The sequence below is a fragment of the Muntiacus reevesi genome, chromosome 7 (assembly GCF_963930625.1).
Source record: "Muntiacus reevesi chromosome 7, mMunRee1.1, whole genome shotgun sequence".
Lineage (NCBI taxonomy): Eukaryota > Metazoa > Chordata > Mammalia > Artiodactyla > Cervidae > Muntiacus > Muntiacus reevesi.
This window is the reverse complement of record NC_089255.1, coordinates 69,591,060-69,615,471: the sequence shown is the minus strand read 5'-3', so window position 1 is coordinate 69,615,471 and position 24,412 is coordinate 69,591,060. Positions and strand designations below refer to the sequence as shown.

At 38.9% G+C, this 24,412-nt stretch overlaps 1 protein-coding gene across 1 annotated transcript in view; it reads left to right on the top strand.

The window, feature by feature from the left end:
* Positions 1-20,387, top strand: part of DHRS7 (dehydrogenase/reductase 7) — a 28,275-nt gene extending 7,888 nt beyond the window's left edge. The window contains exons 2-7 of the mRNA XM_065941857.1: positions 227-379; positions 2,122-2,228; positions 2,699-2,938; positions 4,966-5,088; positions 6,502-6,717; positions 19,622-20,387. Coding sequence (XP_065797929.1) covers positions 227-379; positions 2,122-2,228; positions 2,699-2,938; positions 4,966-5,088; positions 6,502-6,717; positions 19,622-19,669 — 887 coding nt within the window. The 3' untranslated portion in view covers positions 19,670-20,387. The remainder of the gene's footprint in view (positions 1-226; positions 380-2,121; positions 2,229-2,698; positions 2,939-4,965; positions 5,089-6,501; positions 6,718-19,621) is intronic.
* Positions 20,388-24,412: the final 4,025 nt, after the last annotated feature.

Here is a 24,412-nt window from a genome sequence, read left to right as displayed (position 1 = left end):
TTTAGTGTACACAACTGGATGAGTCTGGGGTAAGTATACACCTGTGAGATCATCACCACAATCAGGGCTGTAAACATAGGATACTTAAAATTTTAAGTTCCACACATTATGTCTTCATATTCAATGATATTGTTTAAAACTATTTTTTTCCTTTGGTCAATCTTTGATTTATGGATGTAACCCATAGCTTATTTTCTCCCCTCAATCCCTACCCTCTTTTCAATAGAATGGGAGCTGACTGATATGGTGGTGTGGGTGACTGGAGCGTCCAGTGGGATTGGAGAGGAACTGGCTTACCAGCTGTCCAAACTAAGAGTTTCTCTTGTGCTGTCAGCCAGAAGAGTACATGAGTTGGAAAGGGTAAAAAGAAAGTGCCTTGGTGAGTATATCTGAAATCGCAGCAGTGCTTCCTAGAAGTAAATCAGAGCCCAGAGTCAAAACTTGGGAATTTTAGGGGGAAGAGGGGGATTTTCATGGGCAGTAGACTCTGGTTCCAAATGCTGAGTGGTTTGATCCAACTCCTTTTCCTTTCGTCACTTCTTAGTTAGCTGGCCTGACCTTTTTCTTCTTTTTCTGCCACCTTTCTACCTTCTTTTTTTTTTTTTTTTCTTTTAAACTAATTCTTAGCATTAGGGATTGATCATCAGTTCTCTCAAATGCTGGTTTGGATTTTTAGTGACCACATAAATGTCTTACATTTTTATCTTAGACAAGGAACAATTTGGTTCTTATGAATGACATACATATACATTACCATAGAAATTTAATTGATATTTTGTTAAAATGTCCGATTTTAAAGTCATATGAAATAATATAAGATTTTTGTTGTAAAGGACAAAAAAACAGGAGTGGAATTAAATTTTTTTTCCAGCCGTGCTGTGCAGCATGTGGGATCTTAGTTCCCTGACCAGGGATTGAACCAGTGCCCCTGCAGTGGAAGTGTGGAGTCTTAACCCCTGGACCACCAGGGAAATCCCAGAGTAGAATTAAGTTTGAGAAGTGCAACTTGATATAATATTTTTCATATATACAGGACAATGGTGTTTTTGTTTATCTGTTTGGGTTTTGGTGTAGTTCACAGTGAAAGCAGTCTCAAGTACTACAGTTATTATTTCTCATAGGAAATTTAATATCTACACTGAAATAATTTTGAATTTTCCAGAAGATCGTTGTTGTTGTTGTTGTTGTTGTTGTTTTGTCATCTACTTGTCATTCTTTACAAATCTTTCTTTCACTTTGCTGATGGAACTAATCACCCAGATATGGAGTTAGCTGCTAAGGCCACAAGCCCTCTTTCATGATATTGCTCTTAAAGGCCTCTTGTGTTTTTGCACTGGGCCACTTCTTTTGACAGTTGCTCCTCTGCTGTTGAGACTTGCATGGGAAGAAATGAACCATAACAGTGTTTCTTAGCTTGAGTAAGATTATTTTCCTTTTATCTGTCATATCATGGGTGCAGACTTTTCTATTGCTTTTTAAAAAGTTAATATTTCATAATTTAATCCTGTGCCCATAAAATTTCACCTCTTCTCTACTTACTTGTTTTTCTTATCAAAACACAACTTTGTTGTACTTCGGGGCTAGAATTCAAGGAAATTAGTTTGAGCTGTTCTTTTGATAACAGAAATAGAGAGGGCCGTTACAGCCCAACGTGTTTCTTGGTTGGGAATTTCAGGATTGTGTCCTTTTCCTTATTCACCTCCTGGAATCCTTAGCCTCTGAAAGGAAGCTTTTCTGTGTCACGTGACTGGAAGACCCAAATTCTCATTGATTTTCAGCATAAATTTTTTAAAATTGTGTTTAAAAATCAAGCAGTGAATCTATCCTATAACAGATGTACAGAAATACCAACTGAGCTGTCAGGGAAGCCTGGTCCAATGTTAGGCTGTTTATATTTAAGTAGAAGAGAGGAATTCTGTTTTCGGTGTACCCAGCCAGCTTTTTGTTCGATAAGATGTTGCCCATATCCCTGTCAATCCGCTTCTTGGTCCTTAAAGAGAACCTCATCCACAGGGCTTCACCCAGAAATGAGTTCATTGCTAAGTGTGGTTGTAGGGTGAATGTTAAATGTAATGTGATTAGCACATGACTGCCATATTAATTTTAAGTGTCTTTATTTAGAGAATGGTAATTTGAAAGAAAAAGATATACTCATTTTGCCCCTTGACCTGACTAACAGAAGTTCCCATGAAATGGCTACCAAAGCAGTTCTCCAGGAGTTTGGCAGAGTAAGTAGCATTTTGAGTGCATGAATCTTGCTCTGAAGTAGCTGCAAAAGAGATTCCTATCTGTGGTACTATCATTCAAAGGGCTATAGGCTAATGGGTTCATGAAGCATCTCACTTCAGCTCAAGGGCCCAGCTGGGTCTCTTAATCTCTGAATCTGTGGCTTTATGTATTAATAATTGGAACTTTTCCTACCTTAATAAATTAACTCCTCCATGTAGAACAAAAGAAGCTAAAGATTCACTGTGCCTATTATTTCTGTTACATTATTTTCCATAAAAAGCCACTTAAGGTGGGAATTTAATTCCATAGGTGAATTTTGCTTTTATGTTTTCTGTTGCTGACCTCTGGAAATATACTGTCCTGTTCCATTGATTTATCAAGTTAACAATATAACTAACCATCCCTAGGAATTCCAACAATCCATCTAAGTCATCCCTAAAGTACCCCCTTTCTGATTTTCTTTACTTAGATCGACATTCTGGTCAACAATGGTGGAGTATCCCAGCGTGCTTTGTGTGTGGACACCAGCCTGGATGTCTTCAAGGAGCTAATAGAGCTTAACTACTTAGGGACGGTGTCCTTGACAAAGTGTGTTCTGCCTCACATGATTGAGAGGAAGCAAGGAAAAATTGTTACTGTGAATAGCATTGTGGGAATTATAGCTGCACCCCTTTCTACTGGATACTGTGCCAGCAAACATGCTCTTCGGGTAAGGCTGTTAAAACTCACCTCTGATAAAACTGACCTGAACGTGTGTATGGAACATTTATTGTAAGAGATCACTGGGACTAGGTAGTGATGTTTGAAGACAGAGACCCAAGAAGATCTTGAGTAGAAGACTTACCCAGAAGATGCTAAAAAGACTTGAGCCTCACATGCCTCTTTCTAATTCTGCAAACATCCAATGAGTACCTACACTGTGTCATACACTGCAACATATCCTGGGAATATAAAGATTATATGATCCCTGCCCTTACAAACTGTATAGTCTAGTTGACACGTTTAATTTGGCTTGTATAACTTATGAGATATGAGTACTAGAAATGAATAAATTTTTAATGTTGGCTTAAGAATGGATAAGAAGAAACTGTAACTATATACACCATAACATGGAGCAAATTAAATTGTAAGGCCAATAGGAGGAAAATGATTAATAGAGACATGTGATATATGATTAATGCCGTTGAAGGTCAGTTTACGTAGAATGTTTCACTGTTGGAATAATAAGATACAATAGCTGAATGGTCATGTTTCATGAAAATTGGAAGCTTTGGTTCCATAGGATCCTCTTTCTGCTGTGAAGAGCAGACAATTGCAGAGAGTGATGAAATGAAATACTGCACTGATGATTTCCTCATATTTGGTAATAAGGTGTCAGTTACTTCCAGCAGGGCAGTTGGGCAACTCTCAGGCAGGCACACGAGGGAAGGTGGCCACCCCATCTGTTTGGTACCCAGTATCCCAGAAGACATGCAGGATGCTTTCAATCAAACACAGTAGAAGCTGTCTGGCCTGCCCTCCAAACTGTTTTGTACTGGATTTGATTGTCTGATACCATGTGTCAAGTTAAGATCTAGTTATACCAGTAGCCGAACACTGAAACCAGGAGTCTCTTTTTGAAGAGCACATTTCCTTCCCTGATACTCAGCAAGCTAGAGAGTGAACTTACTTGTTGAAAAGTTCACACACTATACTAGATGTGATTTCAAGCAAGGAGGAGTTTTAGTGTCTGGAGTATTGGCTTTCATGGTGTCCTCTCCCCTCTTTTGCTATAGAGGGGCAGAAGGTTAAAGTTCATTCATTCATTTACAAAGCCTTTTTTCCTGTCTATTTGAGTCAGGCACTGTATTAGTCTTGAACAGCACAAACCTTCAAAGGCCTTGTGTTTGTTAGGCATCAGCATTAAAGGCTGGTAACTGTTTAATGTTATTGGATCATAAATGATGGCTAAAGCAGCCTATGTTGGCTGCTTAGGCTTTTCAAAGTTAACTCAGTTTATCACAATGTAGTCTTGGAATATTTCCTGATTTAGGAGAAGAGATGAGGAGAAGTAGATGTTTACTTCCTATTTGGTTTAGAAATGGGCAGTATCTTTTAAGTCTGGAGGGTCTACCTTGTTTTTACAAAAGTCATTGAGTAAGCAATCATATTACATTCTTAACTAGCCATGTACTCTCTTACTACACCTAAAATAAAAATTTTTGCTGAAACTAATAGTCTCTTCAGATAGTAATTGAAAAAATGGAACTGTTCCTCTATGATAGTTTCCCTTAAGTACTAATTCCAACTTGCTTCCTGTTGCCCTATCATCTGTACTTTAGGCTACTTTTAGGGATCATCGAAAGAAGTCCAGCCTCAATGATGCTCAGTGAACATGCAACCCTTTCGGAGTGGGGAGCTGGCGACTGGGTATCAGACTCTTAAAGGGTAGTCTCTCACTTATCCAGTGCAAAATCACTGATGGCACAAGCTAAACCAGTGCCATCAGGGGGATGAACCACTCTACCTGAAAAGAGTTAAGAATGCCTATTCTAGATTGCCTGCGGTCTTATCTTTAAAAATGCCTCATCTTGTGTAATTACATTCCCTGTCCTTTACTCGGGCATTTTTTCAGAACACATTTTGATAATATGCTGCTATTGTCCTTCATAAAAAGTTGAAAAAAAGTAATTTTGTACTATTAGTAAACATGATATATGTGTCTGTATTTATTTGTTTTTTGTTTTTGTCTTTTAGGGATTTTTTAATACCCTCCGAACTGAACTTGCCACCTACCCAGGTATAACAATTTCTAACATTTGCCCGGGACCTGTGCAATCAAATATTGTGAAAAATGCCCTAACTGAAGAAGTCACAAAGGTAAAATTTCTAGTTGGTGAATAATTTGAATGCTTTAGTAGCATTACCTCACTATGCCTCAGGGTTTTCATGTTAGAATTCCTTATGAATTATTTACATAACTTAATTCAGCATTAGGAAAATTGTTACAGTTAGCTGATAGTGCTTTGGCATCCAGCTTTAGTAACAGCTAAAGAAATTACTAAGATACTGCTTATAAGTGATCCACTATTATGTGGGCTATCAATATTTTAAAAACCCAGTTTTAATCAATTCACAAATCATAGCAATGTTGAAAGTTCTGTGTGACTGAATTTTAGTAAATTAAATCTTACTGGGATTTTAAAAGGGATTATGGTGAAGGAACTTAGCAAAACCCCCCTTGTTGAGATGTAGTAGTTTTAGGTTGACCTCACCCAGGCTTGTGCTTCCCTCAGCTCACAGATTACACGTAATTAATCTATCAAATGAACAATAAATGTCTCATGAAGAATCCAGTATCACTCCATAATACAAAAAACTCTCTAAAGACCATGAGATTTTCCTTCTTCTCCACTAATATTTCTACTGAGATATAAATCTATATGTTTCCATGTAAATGTTTACATATACAATTTATATTTTGCATTTTCTATGGAGGCACTATAGTAAAATAGAATAAGCACAATGTTACAGGAATCAGGGGACCTGGAATATAGAACTGGTTACTACCAAATGGTCTGTGTGAGCACAGATAAAAGTTACTGCCTTTCTGGGCTTCAGTTTATTGTAAAACGGTAATGGGTTAACTAGAGTAGCAGTTCCAAGTTTTTTCAATATCAAGAAACCACTTTTATCTTCTTTCTCTATTTCATCCTCATGGACTCCATGTTTTATAGAACTTCATTTGCTAAATGTATTAATAATTTGTTTAAAATTATTATTAAAATGACATAGACTTATCATTAAGTACTTTAAGATGGTACAATTCTAACTAAAAGTGAATAACTGTTATCTTTTAGTTAGCCTGCACACTTATCTGGTTAAGTATATGAATTCTATTAGGTTTTCTGAAATATATATCTTATGTGTGTATGTTTAGTCAGGTCTGACTCTGCGACCCCATGGACTGCAGCTCACTAGGCTCCCCTGTTCATTTCCCCATGTTCATTTTCCAGGCAAGATTACTGAAGTGGGCTGTCATTTCCTCCTTCAGGGCATCTTCCAGACCTAGGGATCGAACCTGCATCTCTTGCATCTCTTTCAATGGCAGGAGAGCCCTGTGCCTCCTGGGAAGCCCACAAATAGCTTACAGACACCCCTTAGTGCCTATGTGGACTCCTGAGGGGCATGAGGCCACAGTAAAGGAATCACTCAACTGGATGTCTACTAAAAGTTCTGTGAGATACCCCAGAAATATAGTCATCACTCACGAATTTTTCAAAATTTTCTTAGACTACAGGCAGCACTGCAGATGAGTCCTACAAGATGGCAACCAGTCGTTGTGTGCGGCTGATGTTAGTCACCATGGCCAATGATTTGAAGGAAGTTTGGATCGCTGATCACCCTTTTTTGCTAATGTTCTATTTGTGGCAATATATGCCAACCTTGGCCTGGTGGTTAACCAACAAAGCAGCAAAGAGAAGGATTGAGAACTTCAAGAGTGGTGTGGTAAGTCCAATTTATATATTTCTGAATTCATATCAGTCTTGTAGGAAAGCATGAAATTTTCCAATGCTTAAAAACATTTCTTACTGTCTGCCAATCTCATGATATATTAATAAATACAAAAGATATAAAAAGTTTCCCATCCCCAATGCATATCTGTCGGTTTACTATAAATTACTACTGGTCTTGGAGAAAGTTTTCTACAAGGTAAAAATCAAATCAAAGATTGACATTTTTTTCTTCTACGTTGCTCTTTGGCCAGTGTATGTGCCAAAATGCTTTTTCTCCACCATGTCTCCCCACAGACTCCAACCCATCCTACGAGTCTCTACATTCTGTAAGTGTCACCTCTGTGGGTTGATACCTGGCCTCCCCTCCCATTTCTCCCCAGGACTAGGTGCACGTCAGCCCTCTGTCAAAGCACCTCCACACTATTAAGAGGTGTAGTCTCACCTGTAGTACTGGTTCCTTTGACTTTGTTCCAGAAGGTTGGTTTGCACATCTGAAATGTGCCTATGTCCGTGTTTAGGAAGACTTGTTGATAACTTATTCTTTCAGCACTCATTTTTCCAGAAAAGTGAGGAATGTTAAATGAACTGGTGAAAAATGAAACAAAAAACCAAATACCCAAACAAAATAAAGAGACTTAAAGGTTCTAGAACTTTCAATATGTACTAACATGTTTAGAACTTGAAAAATCACCAAGAGGGCTATTCATTTTATACTAACCAGTTTGTTTTGGGTCAAAACATTTATAAGTGATTTCATAATGTTGCAACTTGGTACTGTGGGGGTGGTTCTAAAGGTAGAGCTTCATCAAATATTGCATCAGAGTCTGAAATTTAGAGGACAGCAAATAAAGTGGCATTGTGCCCAGCGATAGATAAGAGTTGAGGGGGAAAGGCCACCTTACTAAAGAGGTGAACCAACATTCTGGTTAAAAGCATGGAACAAGGTGCTGGGCTACCTAGGCTGAAATCCTAGCTATACCCCATACTCATCCTACAATCCCAGGCAAGTTATTTCTCTATATCTCAATCTTCCCATCTACAATACTTTGGCCACCTGATAAGAAGAACTGACTCATTGGAAAAGACCCTGATGCTGGGAAAGATTGAAGGCAGGAGGAGAAGGGGATGACAGAGGATGAGATGGTTGGATGGCATCACCGACTTGATAGACCTGAGTTTGAGCAAGCTCATGGACAGGGAAGCCTGGTGTGCTGCAGTCCATGGGGTTGAGAAGAGTTGGACACAACTGAGTGAACTGAACTGAACTGAACCATCTACAAAATGAAGATTACTGTTGATAGTAGCACCTAGTCATAGGATTGTTATAGGGATTAAATGAGTTAGTATGTGGAAAGCTCTTAAAACATACCATGGTGTGTTACAGTCATTAAGTATTAGCTGTTACTGCTTTTGTTTTGATGGCAGGAGGATATTTAGCAAACAGACAGTAAAGATTAAAGAATTAAATAATATGGCAGAGGGAGAATGCATTATAGAAATCAGTTTCAGATCAGGAGCCAAGATGGCGGAGGAGTAGGACGGGGAGACCACTTTCTCTCCTAGAAATTCATCAAAAGAATAACTGAACGCAGAGCAAACTTCACAAAACAACTTCTGATCGCTAGCAGAGGTCACCAGGCGCCCAGAAAAGCAGCCTATTGTCTTCGAAAGGAGGTAGGACAAAAGATAAAAGATAAAAAGTGAGACAAAAGAGCTAAGGACGGAGATCCGTCCCGGGAAGAGTCTTAATAGAGGACGTTCCCAGACTCCGGGGAACCCTCGACCTGGCGGGCCTGGGGGAAGTGTTTGAATCTCAGAGGGCAACCTGACTGGGAGAGAAACAATAATAAAACCCACAGATTACGAGCCTAAAAGCAACTCCCAGCAGGAAAGTACCCCAGACACCCGCATCCGCCACCAGCAAGTGGGAGCGGAACGGAGAGGAGCGAGCGGCATTATTTGGGGCAGGGTCCGGGCCTGAGAGCCCTGTGGACAATCGGAGGGAGCTTTTGTGAGTTCCCAGCTTGAACTGTGGGAGAGCAAGAGAGAGAAAATTAACCGGCCAGAACACGCTGCCTGTGGTTCGCAGAGCAAAGGGACCGAGATTCTGGATGGTCGACATCCGCCGGGAGGGTCGCGGCGAGACAAAGGGCACAGGCACCCGACCGGCGCAGGCGGGGACTGGGGCTAGGGACGCGGCGGGCAGAAGGCGCACGCACAGGACTGGCGCCGGCGGAATCTGAGACTGGGACCGCGGAAGGGAGTGGGCGCGCACCCGGGGAGAGTGCGCCCGTCAAGCGTCAAGCCCCTGGCTGCCTGGACCGCTCTGACGGGGAGGGCATAGGGAGCAGGCGCAGATCTCAGTTCCGACCCTTGGCGGAACACCCGAGGGCTGGAACTGCGCGCAGCACCGCTCCATATAACAGCTGGGAGCCTGAGGAGCTCCGGAGCCCGAGCAACTCTAGCCCCTCCCTGCAGCGCGACGGAACTAGCTATCTGAATAAGAGTCCACCTCCACCCGCTTGGGTCAGGGCGGAAATGAGGCCCTGAAGAGCCTGGCAAACAGAAGCCAAACCGCTTCAGAAGGAACTGGTGCAACAGATTAAAATCCCTGTAGGAAACACTGACCACACCACAAGGGTCCTGTAGATATCAAGAAGTGTAAGCTGGAACGAGGAGCTATCTGAAACTGAGCCGAACCCACACTGACCGCAACAGCTCCAGAGAACTTCCTACATATATTTTTACTTTTTTTTTTTTCTTTCTTTCTTTTTTTTTTTTTTTAAGCAGGGAAAAAAAAAGAAATTTTTTTTTTTTAGTTTTATTTTTTCTTTTTAATTTTTTCTCTTTTATTTTCCTTTAAAATTCCCTATTACTCCCCCATTACTCCTTAACATTCATTTTCATAAATTCTTACGATTTTTGTAGTTAGGGAAAATTTTTTTTTCCTCTTTTTTTTCTCTTCTTCTTTTTTTTTTTTCCCTTCTCCTCCTCTATTTTTTATTTTTCTTCTTCTCTTATTTCTTTTAAAGTCCTCTAGTACTACTCTACTACTCCTTAATTATTCATTTTCAATACACTATAACCTTACAAAGAGGAGAGGAAAGGAGGAAAAAAAAAGAAGAGAAGCCTTATTTTTAAACCGAACCTCATATATATTTCTAAAATTTTTTGGGGGGTGTTTTTGTTTTTGTTTTTAATATAGTATTTTTATGAGTCTAACCTATACTCTAGATTTTTAATTTTTGTTCTTCAGTATATGATATAAACTGTAAACATTTAAGAATCCAATATTCAGTTTCCATTTTTATTCAGGAGTGTGGTGATTATTCTCTCTCAATCTTGACCCTCTGTTTTCTACCTCAGAACACCTCTATTTCCTCCTTTCCCCTTCTCTCCCCAATTCAATTCTGTGAATCTTTGCTGGTGTCTGGGCTACGGAGAACACTCTAGGAACAGACGACTGCATAGATCTGTCTCTCTCCTCTTGAGTCCCCCTTTTTCTCCTCCTGCTCATCTCTATTTCCCTCTTCCCTGTCCTCTTCTTCATGTAACTCTGCGAACCTCTCTGGGAGCCCCTAACAGGGGAGAATCTTTTCGCCATTAACCTAGAAGTTTTATTATCAGGGCTGTATAGTTGGAGAAGTCCTGAGACTACAGGAAGAATAAAACTGAAATCCAGAGGCAGGAGATTTAAGCCCAAAACCTGAGAACACCAGAAAACTCCTGACTACATGGAACTTTAAGTAATAAGAGTCCGTCCAAAAGCCTTCATACCTACACTGAAACCAACCACCACCCAGGAGCCAAGAAGTTTTAGAGCAAGACATATCACACAAATTCCCCAGCAACACAGGAACATAGCCCTGAAAGTCAACATACAGACTGCCCAAAGTCACACCTAACACATAGACCCATCTCAAAACTCATTACTGGGCACACCATGGCTCTTCAAAGAGAAGAAATCAAGTTCCATGCTCCAGAACACTGAAACAAGCTTCCCTAACCAGGAAACCTTGACAAGTCAACCGTCCAACCCCACCCACTGGGTAAAAACTCCACAATAAAAAGAAATCACAGACCTCCAGAATACAGAAAACCCACTCCAGACACAGCAATCTAAACAAGATGAAAAGGCAGAGAAATACCCAACAGGTAAAGGAACATGACAAGTGCCCACCAAGTCAAACAAAAGAGGAGGAGATAGGGAATCTATCTGAAAAAGAATTTAGAATAATGATAATAAAAATGATCCAAAATCTTGAAAACAAAATGGAGTTACAGATAAATAGCCTGGAGACAAAGATTGAAAAGATGCAAGAAATGTTTAATAAAGACCTAGAAGAAATAAAAGAGAGTCAATTAAAAATGAATAATGCAATGAATGAGATCAAAAACACTTTGGAGGGAACCAAGAGTAGAATAACGGAGACAGAAGATAGGATAAGTGAGGTAGAAGATAGAATGGTGGAAATAAATGAAGCAGAGAGGAAAAAAGAAAAAAGGATCAAAAGAAATGAGGACAACCTCAGGGACCTCTGGGACAATGTGAAACGCCCCAACATTCGAATCATAGGAGTCCCAGAAGAAGAAGACAAAAAGAAAGGCCACGAGAAAATACTCGAGGAGATAATAGCTGAAAACTTCCCTAAAATGGGGAAGGAAATAGCCACCCAAGTCCAAGAAACCCAGAGAGTCCCAAACAGGATAAACCCAAGGCGAAACACTCCAAGACACATAGTAATCAAATTAACAAAGATCAAACACAAAGAACAAATACTAAAAGCAGCAAGGGAGAAACAACAAATAACACACAAAGGGATTCCCATAAGGATAACAGCTGATCTATCAATAGAAACCCTCCAGGCCAGAAGGGAATGGCAGGACTTAATGAAAGTAATGAAAGAGAATAATCTACAACCTAGATTACTGTACCCAGCAAGGATCTCATTCAGATATGAAGGAGAATTCAAAAGCTTTACAGACAAGCAAAAGCTGAGAGAATTCAGCACCACCAAACCAGCTCTTCAACAAATGCTAAAGGATCTTCTCTAGACAGGAAATGTAGAAAGGTTGTATAAACGTGAACCCAAAACAACAAAGTAAATGGCAACGGGACCACACCTATCAATAATTACCTTAAATGTAAATGGGTTGAATGCCCCAACCAAAAGACAAAGATTGGCTGAATGGATACAAAAACAAGACCCCTATATATGCTGCCTACAAGAGACCCACCTCAAAACCAGAGACACATACAGACTAAAAGTGAAGGGTTGGAAAAAAATATTTCACGCAAATGGAGACCAAAAGAAAGCAGGAGTTGCAATACTCATATCAGATAAAATAGACTTTCAAATAAAGGATGTGAAGAGAGACAAAGAAGGACACTACATAATGATCAAAGGATCAATCCAAGAAGAAGATATAACAATTATAAACATATATGCACCCAACATAGGAGCACCGCAATATGTACGGCAAACGCTAATGAGTATGAAAGAGGAAATTAATAGCAACACAATAATAGTGGGAGACTTTAATACCCCACTCACAACTATGGATAGATCAACTAAACAGAAAATCAACAAGGAAACACAAACCTTAAATGATACAATGGACCAGCTAGACCTAATTGATATCTATAGGACATTTCACCCCAAAACAATCAATTTCGCCTTTTTCTCAAGTGCACACGGAACCTTCTCCAGAATAGATCACATCCTGGGCCATAAATCTGGTCTTGGAAAATTCAGAAAAATTGAAATCATTCCAGTCATCTTTTCTGATCACAGTGCAGTAAGATTAGATCTCAATTCCAGGAAAAAAATTGTTAAAAATTCAAACATATGGAGGCTAAATAACACGCTTCTGAATAACCAACAAATCATAGAAGAAATCAAAAAAGAAATCAAAATATGTATAGAAATGAATGAAAATGAAAACACAACAACCCAAAACCTATGGGACACTGTAAAAGCAGTGCTAAGGGGAAGGTTCATAGCATTACAGGCTTACATCAAGAAACAAGAAAAAAGCCAAATAAATAACCTAACTCTACACCTAAAGCAGTTAGAGAAGGAAGAAATGAAGAACCCCAGGGTCAGCAGAAGGAAAGAAATCTTAAAAATTAGGGCAGAAATAAATGCAAAAGAAACTAAAGAGACCATAGCAAAAATCAACAAAGCTAAAAGCTGTTTTTTTGAAAAAATAAACAAAATTGACAAACCATTAGCAAGACTCATTAAGAAACAAAGAGAGAAGAACCAAATTAACAAAATAAGAAATGAAAAGGGTGAGATCACAACAGACAACACTGAAATACAAAGGATCATAAGAGACTATTACCAGCAGCTCTATGCCAATAAAATGGACAACTTGGATGAAATGGACAAATTCTTAGAAAAGTATAACTTTCCAAAACTGAACCAGGAAGAAATAGAAGATCTTAACAGAACCATCACAAGCAAGGAAATCGAAACTGTAATCAAAAATCTTCCAGGAAACAAAAGCCCAGGACCAGATGGCTTCACAGCTGAATTCTACCAAAAATTTAGAGAAGAGCTAACACCTATCTTACTCAAACTCTTCCAGAAAATTGCAGAAGAAGGTAAGCTTCCAAACTCATTCTATGAGGCCACCATCACCCTAATTCCAAAACCAGACAAAGATGCCACAAAAAAAGAAAACTACAGGCCAATATCACTGATGAACATAGATGCAAAAATCCTTAACAAAATTCTAGCAAACAGAATCCAACAACATATTAAAAAAATCATACACCATGACCAAGTGGGCTTTATCCCAGGAATGCAAGGATTCTTCAATATCCACAAGTCAATCAATGTAATACACCACATTAACAAATTGAAAGATAAAAACCATATGATTATCTCAATAGATGCAGAGAAAGCCTTTGACAAAATTCAACACCCATTTATGATTAAAACTCTCCAGAAAGCAGGAATAGAGGGAACATACCTCAACATAATAAAAACTATATATGACAAACCCACAGCAAGCATCACCCTCAATGGTGAAAAATTAAAAGCATTTCCCCTGAAATCAGGAACAAGACAGGGGTGCCCACTCTCACCACTACTATTCAACATAGTCTTAGAAGTTTTGGCCACAGCAATCAGAGCAGAAAAAGAAGTAAAAGGAATCCAGATAGGAAAAGAAGAAGTGAAACTCTCGCTGTTTGCAGATGACATGATCCTCTACATAGCAAACCCTAAAGACTCTACCAGAAAATTACTAGAGCTAATCAACGAATATAGTAAAGTTGCAGGATATAAAATTAATACACAGAAATCCCTTGCATTTCTATACACTAACAATGAGAAAACAGAAAGAGAAATTAAGGAAACAATACCATTCACCATTGCAACAAAAAGAATAAAATACTTAGGAGTATATCTACCTAAAGAAACAAAAGACCTGTAGATAGAAAACTATAAAACAGTGATGAAAGAAATCAAAGAGGACACAAACAGATGGAGAAACATACCGTGTTCATGGATTGGAAGAATCAATATTGTCAAAATGGCTATTCTACCCAAAGCAATCTATAGATTCAATGCAATCCCTATCAAGCTACCAACGGTATTTTTCACAGAACTAGAACAAATAATTTCACAATTTGTATGGAAATACAGAAAACCACGAATAGCCAAAGTAATCTTGAGAAAGAAGAATGGAACTGGAGGAATCACCCTCCCTGACTCCAGACTCTACTACAAAGCCACAGTCATCAAGACAGTATGGTACTGGCACAAAGACAGAAATATAGATCAATGGAACAGAATAGAAAGCCCAGAGATAAATCCATGAACCTACGGACACCTTATCTTTGACAAAGAATGCAAGGATATACAATGGAAAAAAGACAGCCTCTTTAACAAGTGGTGCTGGGAAAACTGGTCAACCACTTGTAAAAGAATGAAACTAGAACACTTTCTAACACCATACACAAAAATAAACTCAAAATGGATTAAAGATCTAAATGTAAGACCAGAAACTATAAAACTCCTAGAGGAGAACATAGGCAAAACACTCTCTGACATAAATCTCAGCAGGATCCTCTATGACCCACCTCCCAGAATATTGGAAATAAAAGCAAAACTAAACAAATGGGACCTAATGAAACTTAAAAGCTTTTGCACTACAAAGGAAACTATAAGTAAGGTGAAAAGACAGCCCTCAGATTGGGAGAAAATAATAGCAAATGAAGAAACAAAGGATTAATCTCAAAAATATACAAGCAACTCCTGAAGCTCAATTCCAGAAAAATAAATGACCCAATCAAAAAATGGGCCAAAGAACTAAACAGACATTTCTCCAAAGAAGACATACAGATGGCTAACAAACACACGAAAAGATGCTCAACATCACTCATTATTAGAGAAATGCAAATCAAAACCACAGTGAGATACCATTACACGCCAGTCAGGATGGCTGCTATCCAAAAGTCTACAAGCAATAAATGCTGGAGAGGGTGTGGAGAAAAGGGAACCCTCTTACACTGTTGGTGGGAATGCAAACTAGTACAGCCACTATGGAAAACAGTGTGGAGATTTCTTAAAAAACTGGAAATAGAACTGCCATATGACCCAGCAATACCACTTCTGGGCATACACACCGAGGAAACCAGATCTGAAAGAGACACGTGCACCCCAATGTTCATCGCAGCACTGTTTATAATAGCCAGGACATGGAAGCAGCCTAGATGCCCATCCGCAGATGAATGGATAAGGAAGCTGTGGTACATATACACCATGGAATATTACTCAGCCGTTAAAAAGAATTCATTTGAATCAGTTCTAATGAGATGGACGAAACTGGAGCCCATTATACAGAGTGAAGTAAGCCAGAAAGATAAAGAACATTACAGTATACTAACACATATATACGGAATTTAGAAAGATGGTAACGATAACCCTATATGCAAAACAGAAAAAGAAACACAGAAGTACAGAACAGACTTTTGAACTCCGTGGGAGAAGGTGAGGGTGGGATGTTTCAAAAGAACAGCATGTATATTATCTATGGTGAATCAGATCACTAGCCCAGGTGGGATGCATGAGACGAGTGCTCGGGCCTGGTGCACTGGGAGGACCCAGAGGAGTCGGGTGGAGAGGGAGGTGGGAGGGGGGATCGGGATGGGGAATACGTGTAACTCAATGGCTGATTCGTGTCAATGTATGACAAAACCCACTGAAATGTTGTGAAGTAATTGGCCTCCAACTAATAAAATAAAATTAAAAAAAAAAAAAAAAAAAAGAAATCAGTTTCAGAGGGGAAAGAAGGACTAGAGGCTAGAGTTTCAGTCCCATTGTAGCAGTTGTTCATAAGAAGGTTAGTTTGTTGTGTTTACAGAATACTAACAGAATACTTGGGCTTCCCTAGTGCCTCAGTAAAGAATCCACCTGCCAATGTGGGAGATGCAAGTTCGATACCTGGGTCAGGAAGATCCCCTGGAGAAGGGAACGGCAACCCACTCCAGTATTCTTGCCTGGGAAATCCCAAGGACAGGGGAGCCTGACGTGCTATACACCATGGGGTAGCAAAAATGTCAGATACGACTTAGCAACTAAACAACAGCAGTGTAAATAGAGGCATTGCATTACATCTAACATTTGCTATAAATCATGACTTCTCTCTTCCTACCAACATATTTGAATTATTGCTTATTAGGTGGTCTGACTGCCTTATCACTTTATGATAAACTAGGCATCCTTTCATTTCCCCAAATCATTTTAAGATATATCTTATTCTTTACACAAAACCCTAGAAACTTTAAGAAGTTGTTGATTTATTTTTACTTCTCTCATTGCTGTTTCCTCCCTGCTGTTATTTTGTATTCTGTATATTCATCTCCTTATTGACATTTGTTTGTAAGAATCTGTTAACAGAATGCCACAATTATTCCCAAACTAAATGTTGTTGTTGTTATTCAGTCACTAAGTTGTGTCTGACTCTACGATCTCGTGGATTATAGCACCCCAGGCTCTTCTGTCCTTCACTATCTCCTGGAGTTTGCTTATATCCATGTTCATTGAGTCGGTGGTGCTATCTAACCATCTCATCCTCTGTTGACCCCTTTTCCTTTTGCCTTCAATATTTCCCAGCATCAGGGTCTTTCCCAGTGAGTCAGCTCTTTTCATCAGGTGGCCAAAGTATTGGAGCTGCAGCCTTAACATCAGTCCTCCCAATGAATATTAAGGGTTGCTTTCCTTTAGGATTGATTGGATTGATCTCCTTGCAGTCCACAGGACTCTCAAAAGTCTTCTCCAGCACCACGATTTGAAAGCATCAATTCTTTGGTGCTCAGCCTTCTTCATGATTCACCTCTCAAATCCATACATGACTACTGGAAAAACTATGACTTTGATTATACAGACCTTTGTTGGCAAAGTGATGTCTCTGCTTTGTAGTACATTGTCTAGGTTCGTCATAGCTTTCCTTCCAAGGAGCAAGTCTTTTAATTACATGACTGCAGTCACCATCCACAGTAATTTTGGAGTCCAAGAAAAGAAACTCTGTCAGTGCTTCCACTTTTTCCTCTTCTATTTGCCATGAAGTGATGGGACCAGATCCCATGATCTTAGTTCTTTGAATGTTGAGTTTTAAGCCAGCTTCTTCACTCTTCTCTTTCACCTTTACCAAGAGGCTCTTTAGTTCCTTTTTACTTTCTGCCATTAGAGTGGTATGATCTGCATATCTGAGGTTGTTGATATTTCTCCCAGCAGTCTTGATTTCAGTTGGTGATTCTTCCAGCCCAGCATTTTGCATGATGCACTTTGCATAGATGTTAAATAAGCAGGGTGACAATATACAGCCGTGTCATACTCCTTTCCCAATTTGGAACCAACTGTTCAACATCTAGTTCTAACTATTTCTTCTTGACCCATATTCAGGTTTCTCAGGAGACAGGTAAGGTGGTCTCAAAGAATTTTCTGCAGTTTGCTATGATCCACACAAAGGCTTTAGTGTAGTCAGTGAAACAGAAATAGATGTTTTTCTGGAATTCCCTTGCTTTCTCAGTGATCCAACAAATGTTGGCAATTTGATCTCTGGTTCCTCTGCCTCTTTGAAACCCAGCTTGTACATCTGGAAGTTCTTGGTTTGTGTACTGCTGAAGCCTAGCTTGAAGGATTTTCAGCATACCCTTGCTGGCACATGAAATGAGCACAGTTGTACAGTAGTTTGAATAGTTTTTGGCATCGCCAAATGAACCAAGATCATTCTGTCATTTTCTTGTCATCTCCTGTTTGACCACATTCAATTTACCTTGATTCATGGATCTAACATTCCAGGTTCCTATGCAGTATTGTTCTTTACAGCATTAGACTTTACTTTCACCACCAGACACATCCACAACTGAATGTTGTTTCCGCTTTGGCCCAGCCACTTAATTCTTTTTTTTTTTTTCCCTTTACTTTTATTAGTTGGAGGCTAATTACTTTACAATGTTGTAGTGGTTTTTGCCATACATTGACATGAGTCAGCCATGGATTTACATGTGTTCCCCATCCTGAACCCCCCTCCCACCTCCCTCCCCATCCCATCCCTCTGGGTCATCCCAGTGCACCAGCCCTGAGCACTTGTCTCATGCATCCAACCTGGACTGGTGATCTGTTTCATAATTGATAATATACATATTTCAATGCTATTCTCTCAGATCATCCCACCCTCGCCTTCTCCCAGAGAGTCCAAAAGTCTGTTCTATACATTTGTGTCTTTTTCTGTCTTGTATATAGGGTTATCATTACCATCTTTCTAAAGTCCAGATATATGTGTTAGTATACTGTATTGGTATTTATCTTTCTGGCTTACTTCAATCTGTATAATGGGCTCCAGTTTCATCCATCTCATTAGAACTGATTCAAATGTATTCTTTTTAATAGTTGAGCAATATTCCACTGTGTATATGTACCATAGCTTTCTTAGCCATTCGTCTGCTGATGGGCATCTAGGTTGCTTCCATGTCCTGGCTATTATAAACAGTGCTGTGATGAACACTGGGGTACACGTGTCTCTTTCAGTTCTGGTTTCCTCGGTGTGTATGCCCAGGAGTGGGATTGCTGGGTCATATGGCAGTTCTATTTCCAGTTTTTTAAGGAATCTCCACATTGTTTTCCATAGTCCAGCCACTTAATTCTTTATGGAGCTAGTAGTAATTGCCCTTTGCTCTTCCCCAGTAGCATATTGGACACCCTCTGACCTTAGGGGGCCCATTTTCTGGTGTCCTGTCTTTTTGTCTTTTCATATTGTCCATGAGGTTCTCTAGGCAAGAATTTGTTTCTGTTCTTTAGGCTAGGAACAGTATGTCTGGAACCTTGTTTTGATGTATTGCTATTAATTTTAGGCATCAAAAACAATAACATCATTGAATTTTATGTTATAATTTGGTTTTGTCTTATTTAGTGTAAATTCTTGAAACTGGTAAATGGGTATCTCCCCAAATGAAATGTCACTTCTTAGAAATTACTGAATTGCCTTATTTTACTCTTTAAGCAATATACTAAAAGTTCACAAATGATTTTGGAGTTATCTTTCAAGTATTTTAATTCTAAAGACTCTTTGTATTTATTAAAGCAAGCCAGTGTAGGTATGACATGCTGATCAGAAGAGTAATAGAAATTTCAGCATTTATGAAATGGCATACTCAGATGTTAACAAATGACAGGGAAATAATGTTGCTAAGCCCCTTAGAGATATTTTTTGTAGCTCTACAATTTTGGCTTTGATTTTTATTCCTATTTAAGTATTTTTCCAAGGATTTATAAGGATTCTCAACAGTGAATCATAATGATATAGCTTCTCAAAACAGAAGGAATTGTCAAAAACTGGGGTAAAAGAAACTGATTCATGTTTCTGTTATTCTGTTATAGGATGCAGATTCCTCTTATTTTAGAAGCGTGAAAAAAAAACATGACTGAAGGAGTACTTGCATTTCTCAAGCCACTGGAAAGAGAAATGGAAAACACAAAAAACGGCGATCTTCTTACACATTGAAGAATAATTTGTCATTTTATTTCTTAATAGATATAACTTTCTTTTCAATATGTAATAAATAACAAGAATGACAGGAGTCTTGCCATAAATATGTTAATACATATTATATTCCTGGGTAATGTACTCTAGTATATATGCTTAAAATTTAGGTTAGTAGAATGCTAACCAAAGAATTACAGTAAACCACTTCCATAAATTCACGGGCTATTACATGAAGCAGAGTGCTGGACAGCGGGCAGATACAAAGAAGTGTCTGAAAAGGTCCTGCCTCCAAGGTGCTTACACTATCTTGGAAAAGTTCACAGGTACATATGACTGGAATTTGACGCCATAGGTAGGACTCATAGCAGCCATTATTTTTAAAAAACCTGTTATATGTCATTTGCTGTACTGAGGTTGTTTGTAATTAGTTAATTAACTTATTCCTCATAACAGCCCTCTAAGGTAGGTGGTATTATCCACCTTTGTAGATGAAGAAAGAAATGCCCAAAGCAAGCAGATGTTACTTTCCCAGGGTCACAGAGCTAGTAAAGGGTAAAGCCTGGGTTAAACTCAGCTCAGGAAGAGTCCATTGGTGACTTCTTATTTTAGTTATTATTGTCAATTTTACTTTAACCTTTAGTGTCTTACAGTAGAAAACATGCATAGGCTACAAGAGAAAACCAACAAATGTTCCTTGACTATTTACTATCAAGGGAGAACAGGAGAAGAAAAACATGGTTCTCACTGATAAGTGGTTCACATTTTAGTTATAGACAAGGTTCAGTTCAGTTCAGTCACTCACGACCCCACAGACTGCAGCACACCAGGCTTTCCTGTCCATCACCAATTCCCGGAGCTTGTTCAAACTCATGTCCATCAAGTTGGTGATGCCATCCAATGATTTCATCCTGTCAAGCCTTCTCCTCCTGCCCCCAATTCCTCCCAGCATCAGGGTCTTTTCCAATGAGTCAGTTCTTTGCATCAAGAGGCCAAAGTATTGGAGTTTCAGCTTCAGCATCAGTCCTTCCAATGAATACCCAGGACTGATCTCCTTTAGGATGGACTGGTTGGATCTCCTTGCAGTCCAAGGGACTCTTAGGAGTCTTCTCCAACACCACAGTTCAAAAGCATCAATTCTTTGGTGCTCAGCTCTCTTCACAGTCCATCTCTCACATTCATACATGTCCACTGGAAAAACCATAGCCTCGACTAGAGGGACCTTTGTTGGCACAGTAATGTCTCTGCTTTCTAATATGCGGTCTAGGTTGGTCATAACTTTCCTTCCAAGGAGTAGGCATCTTTTAATTTCATGGCTGCAATCACCATCTGCAGTGATTTTGGAGCCCAAAAAAATAAAGTCTGACACTGTTTCCCTACCTATCCTAGAGCATAGTGATGAGTAAAGAAAGCAAATGATGAACTATAACACAATTCTGTTTAGATACACTTAAATTTATGTACATAGAAGATAGTGCTCATTTTGTCCACAGGGGATCCCAGATAATGGGATTAAACACAGGCTGGGAAATTATGTTTGGTATATTTAAAGATTTTGAAACACAAGATGGAGAATTTCAGCAGCAACCTGTGTCCATTGATGGATAAAGAAAATGTAGTATAGAGATACTGATACAGTGCAATAAATCAGCCATTAAAAAAAATCTAGCCACTTGAGACAACATGGATGGATCTAGAGGGGTATTATGCTGAGTGAAATGTGTCAGACAAAGAAAAATACCACATAATCTCACTTGTATGTGTAATCTAAAAAACAAAACAAAAAAAAACAGACACATAGCCATGGACAAGAAACAGGAGATTGGTGGGTGGGGGCAAAATAGGTGAAGGGGATTCAGAGGTACAAACCTCTAATTATAAATCCCTGTGGGTTTGTTCCTATTGTCTTGTTTTTCCTGGATTTTGATCATGTTGTCTTATCTCCTCAGGTGTTTTAGATTTTCCAACATAAATATGAAAAATTATAAAAATAATTAAAAAATCCAGAGAAGATTAATATTTGCTCAGGGTAGCAGCTAGGTACACTACAAATCTAGGATCACCTTAATCCAGTTTTGAAAAGATTTGGGCTTAGTTGTTCAGTTGTGTCTCTTTGCGACCCCATAGACTGCAGCCCACCAGGCTCCTCTGTCCTTGGAATTTTCCAGGCGAGAATACTAGAGTGGGCTGCTATTTCCTTCTCTAGGAGATCTTCCCGATCCAGAATCCAACCAGGGTCTCCTGCATTGCAGGCAGATTCTTTAACAGGTGAGTTACCAGGGAAGCCCCTTGAAAAGATTGAAAAGATTTAAAATTGATCTATTTTTTTTTTACCCTCCTTCTTTGGAGAGCCCTAGACTCAAACTTTAACACTTTAACTTAGTAGGAAGTCTGCCAAAAGTGTTAGTTGTCTTCCCAGCCACCTCCTCCTAAATCGACCAATGTTCCTAGAAGAAAAGCAGCTCAAATGCTGAGCTCAGATCTCGAAGTTTCATTCTGTCTTGGGTCTTGGTGATATAATCCTTCACTGTCTTCTTGATTCACTGATACTTTTGACACAGATTTTAAAATCTTGCACAGCTTCCCTAGTTCTCTGTGAGATGTCTGATGTGAATTACATGTGCACTACTAAAAGTGGATGTCAGAGAAGCTGGTTTTATGGCAAGTTCAATAAGGTCAAGCTATTTTGATTGTATCAGATGGAGATAAATGATTACATATACAGGTGCAGTGCTAAGAGAGGTTAAGTACATGTATTTGAACATCATTAATTTATTGATGATATTTAAGGTTTTGGGAGTGAATGCGATTGTCTATGATGAAATGTAGAGTAAGTAGAGGTGGCCTGAACCACTTATTAAGAAATTCCAAAATTCAGAGGTCAGGCAGAAAAGGAAAAGTGGTAAAGGCAATTGAGGAGTAGTCAGGGAGACAAGAAGAAAATGAAGATCATGTGTTATCAGGGAAGTCCAAAAGAAAAAAAAGGTGACTCAAGCAGTTGTCAGAAGTGTCAAATGCTGCTTAAGAAAGTGAAGTTACTCAGTCGTGTCCGACTCTGCGACCCCATGGACTGTAGCCTACCAGGATCCTCCGTCCATGGGATTTTCCAGGCAAGAATACTGGAGTGCATTCCCAAATAAGACAGGAATATAAAAGTCACTGTAGTGGACCCTTGAACAGTGCTGGGGTTTTAATCTGTATATAATCTATAGTAGGCCCTATGTTTCCATGGAAACAATTTCAGACCGCGTAGCAGCTTAGCATTTACTAATGAAAAAAATCCATGTACAAGTGAACCTGCACAGTTCAAACCTACGTTGTTCAAGGGTCAACTGCAGTTGGTTTGATAATATGCAAGTAAATAATGACTTTAATAAAAACTTTATTTTGGGGGAACAGTAGAAATGGAATCCAAACAGGAACACTTTGACAAGTGAATGAAGATGAGAAAACTTGGCCATGAATGAATGGCAAGACATTGAGGCAGTTTGAGAAGAATCCATGGCAAAGAGAAAGCATGGCATGGCACTATTATAATACTGTAAATCTTTAAACAACTTAAAATGCCCATTATTTGAGGGATAGTCTAATACTCTGTTATTTATATCTATTAAAGTTATATAATCACTAAAACTGATAATTAGCGCGCAAAGAGTCGGACACGACTGAGCGAATGAACTGAACTGAACTGAATGATATGAGAAAATTTCCGTCAGTGACAAAAAAGATATATACATAATATATATGTGTGCGTGTATGTATGTACTGTTGCTGTTTAGTTACTAAGTCGTGTTCAACTCTTGCGACTCCATGGACAGTAGCCCGCCAAACTTCTCTGTCTATATGTGTGTGTATATATATATTTCCAGTTAATACATCTCAGTTACATAAATCATAAGCCTGAGATCCAAACTCAGATGTAACACTAATCCCATTTTAATAACTATACTATATTGCTTCCCCCAAAATGACTAACACACAAATCTTGTGAATTCATTAACTGAAATTAGTCCAAAAAATATCCTTTAACATTGCTGTACTGAACTGTTCCACATAATAAAGGAATAATAGTAATAAAAACCTAATTGGTACATTTCAAATAATTTCAGTCATTACTATAGAGAATGTATTATTGTACTACCAACCCAGGAGGCTATTACAGACTAAATAAAGGGTACTATAGATGAAAACAATAAAGGTAGAATAAAGGCACAATAAAGGACAGAAATGGTATGGACCTAATAGAAGCAGAAGATAGTAAGAAGAGGTGGCATGAATACACAGATGAACTATGCAAAAGATACCTTAATGACCTAGATAACCACAATAGTGTGATCAGTCACCTAGAGCCAGACATTCTGGAATGCAAAGTCAACTGGGCCTTAGGAAGCATCACTACAAAGCTAGTAGATATGATGGAATTCCAGCTGAGCTATTTCAAATCCTAAAAGATGATACTGTGAAAGTACTGCACTGAATATGCCAGCAAATTTGGAAAACTCAGCAGTGGCCCCAGGACTGGAAAAGGTCAGTTTTCATTCCAATCTCAAAGAAAGACAATGCTAAAGAATGTTTAAACTCCTGTACAATTGCATTCATTTCACACACTAGCAAAGTAATGCTCAAAATTCTCCAAGCTAGGCTTCAACAGTACATGAACCAAGAACTTCCTGATGTTCAAGCTGGAT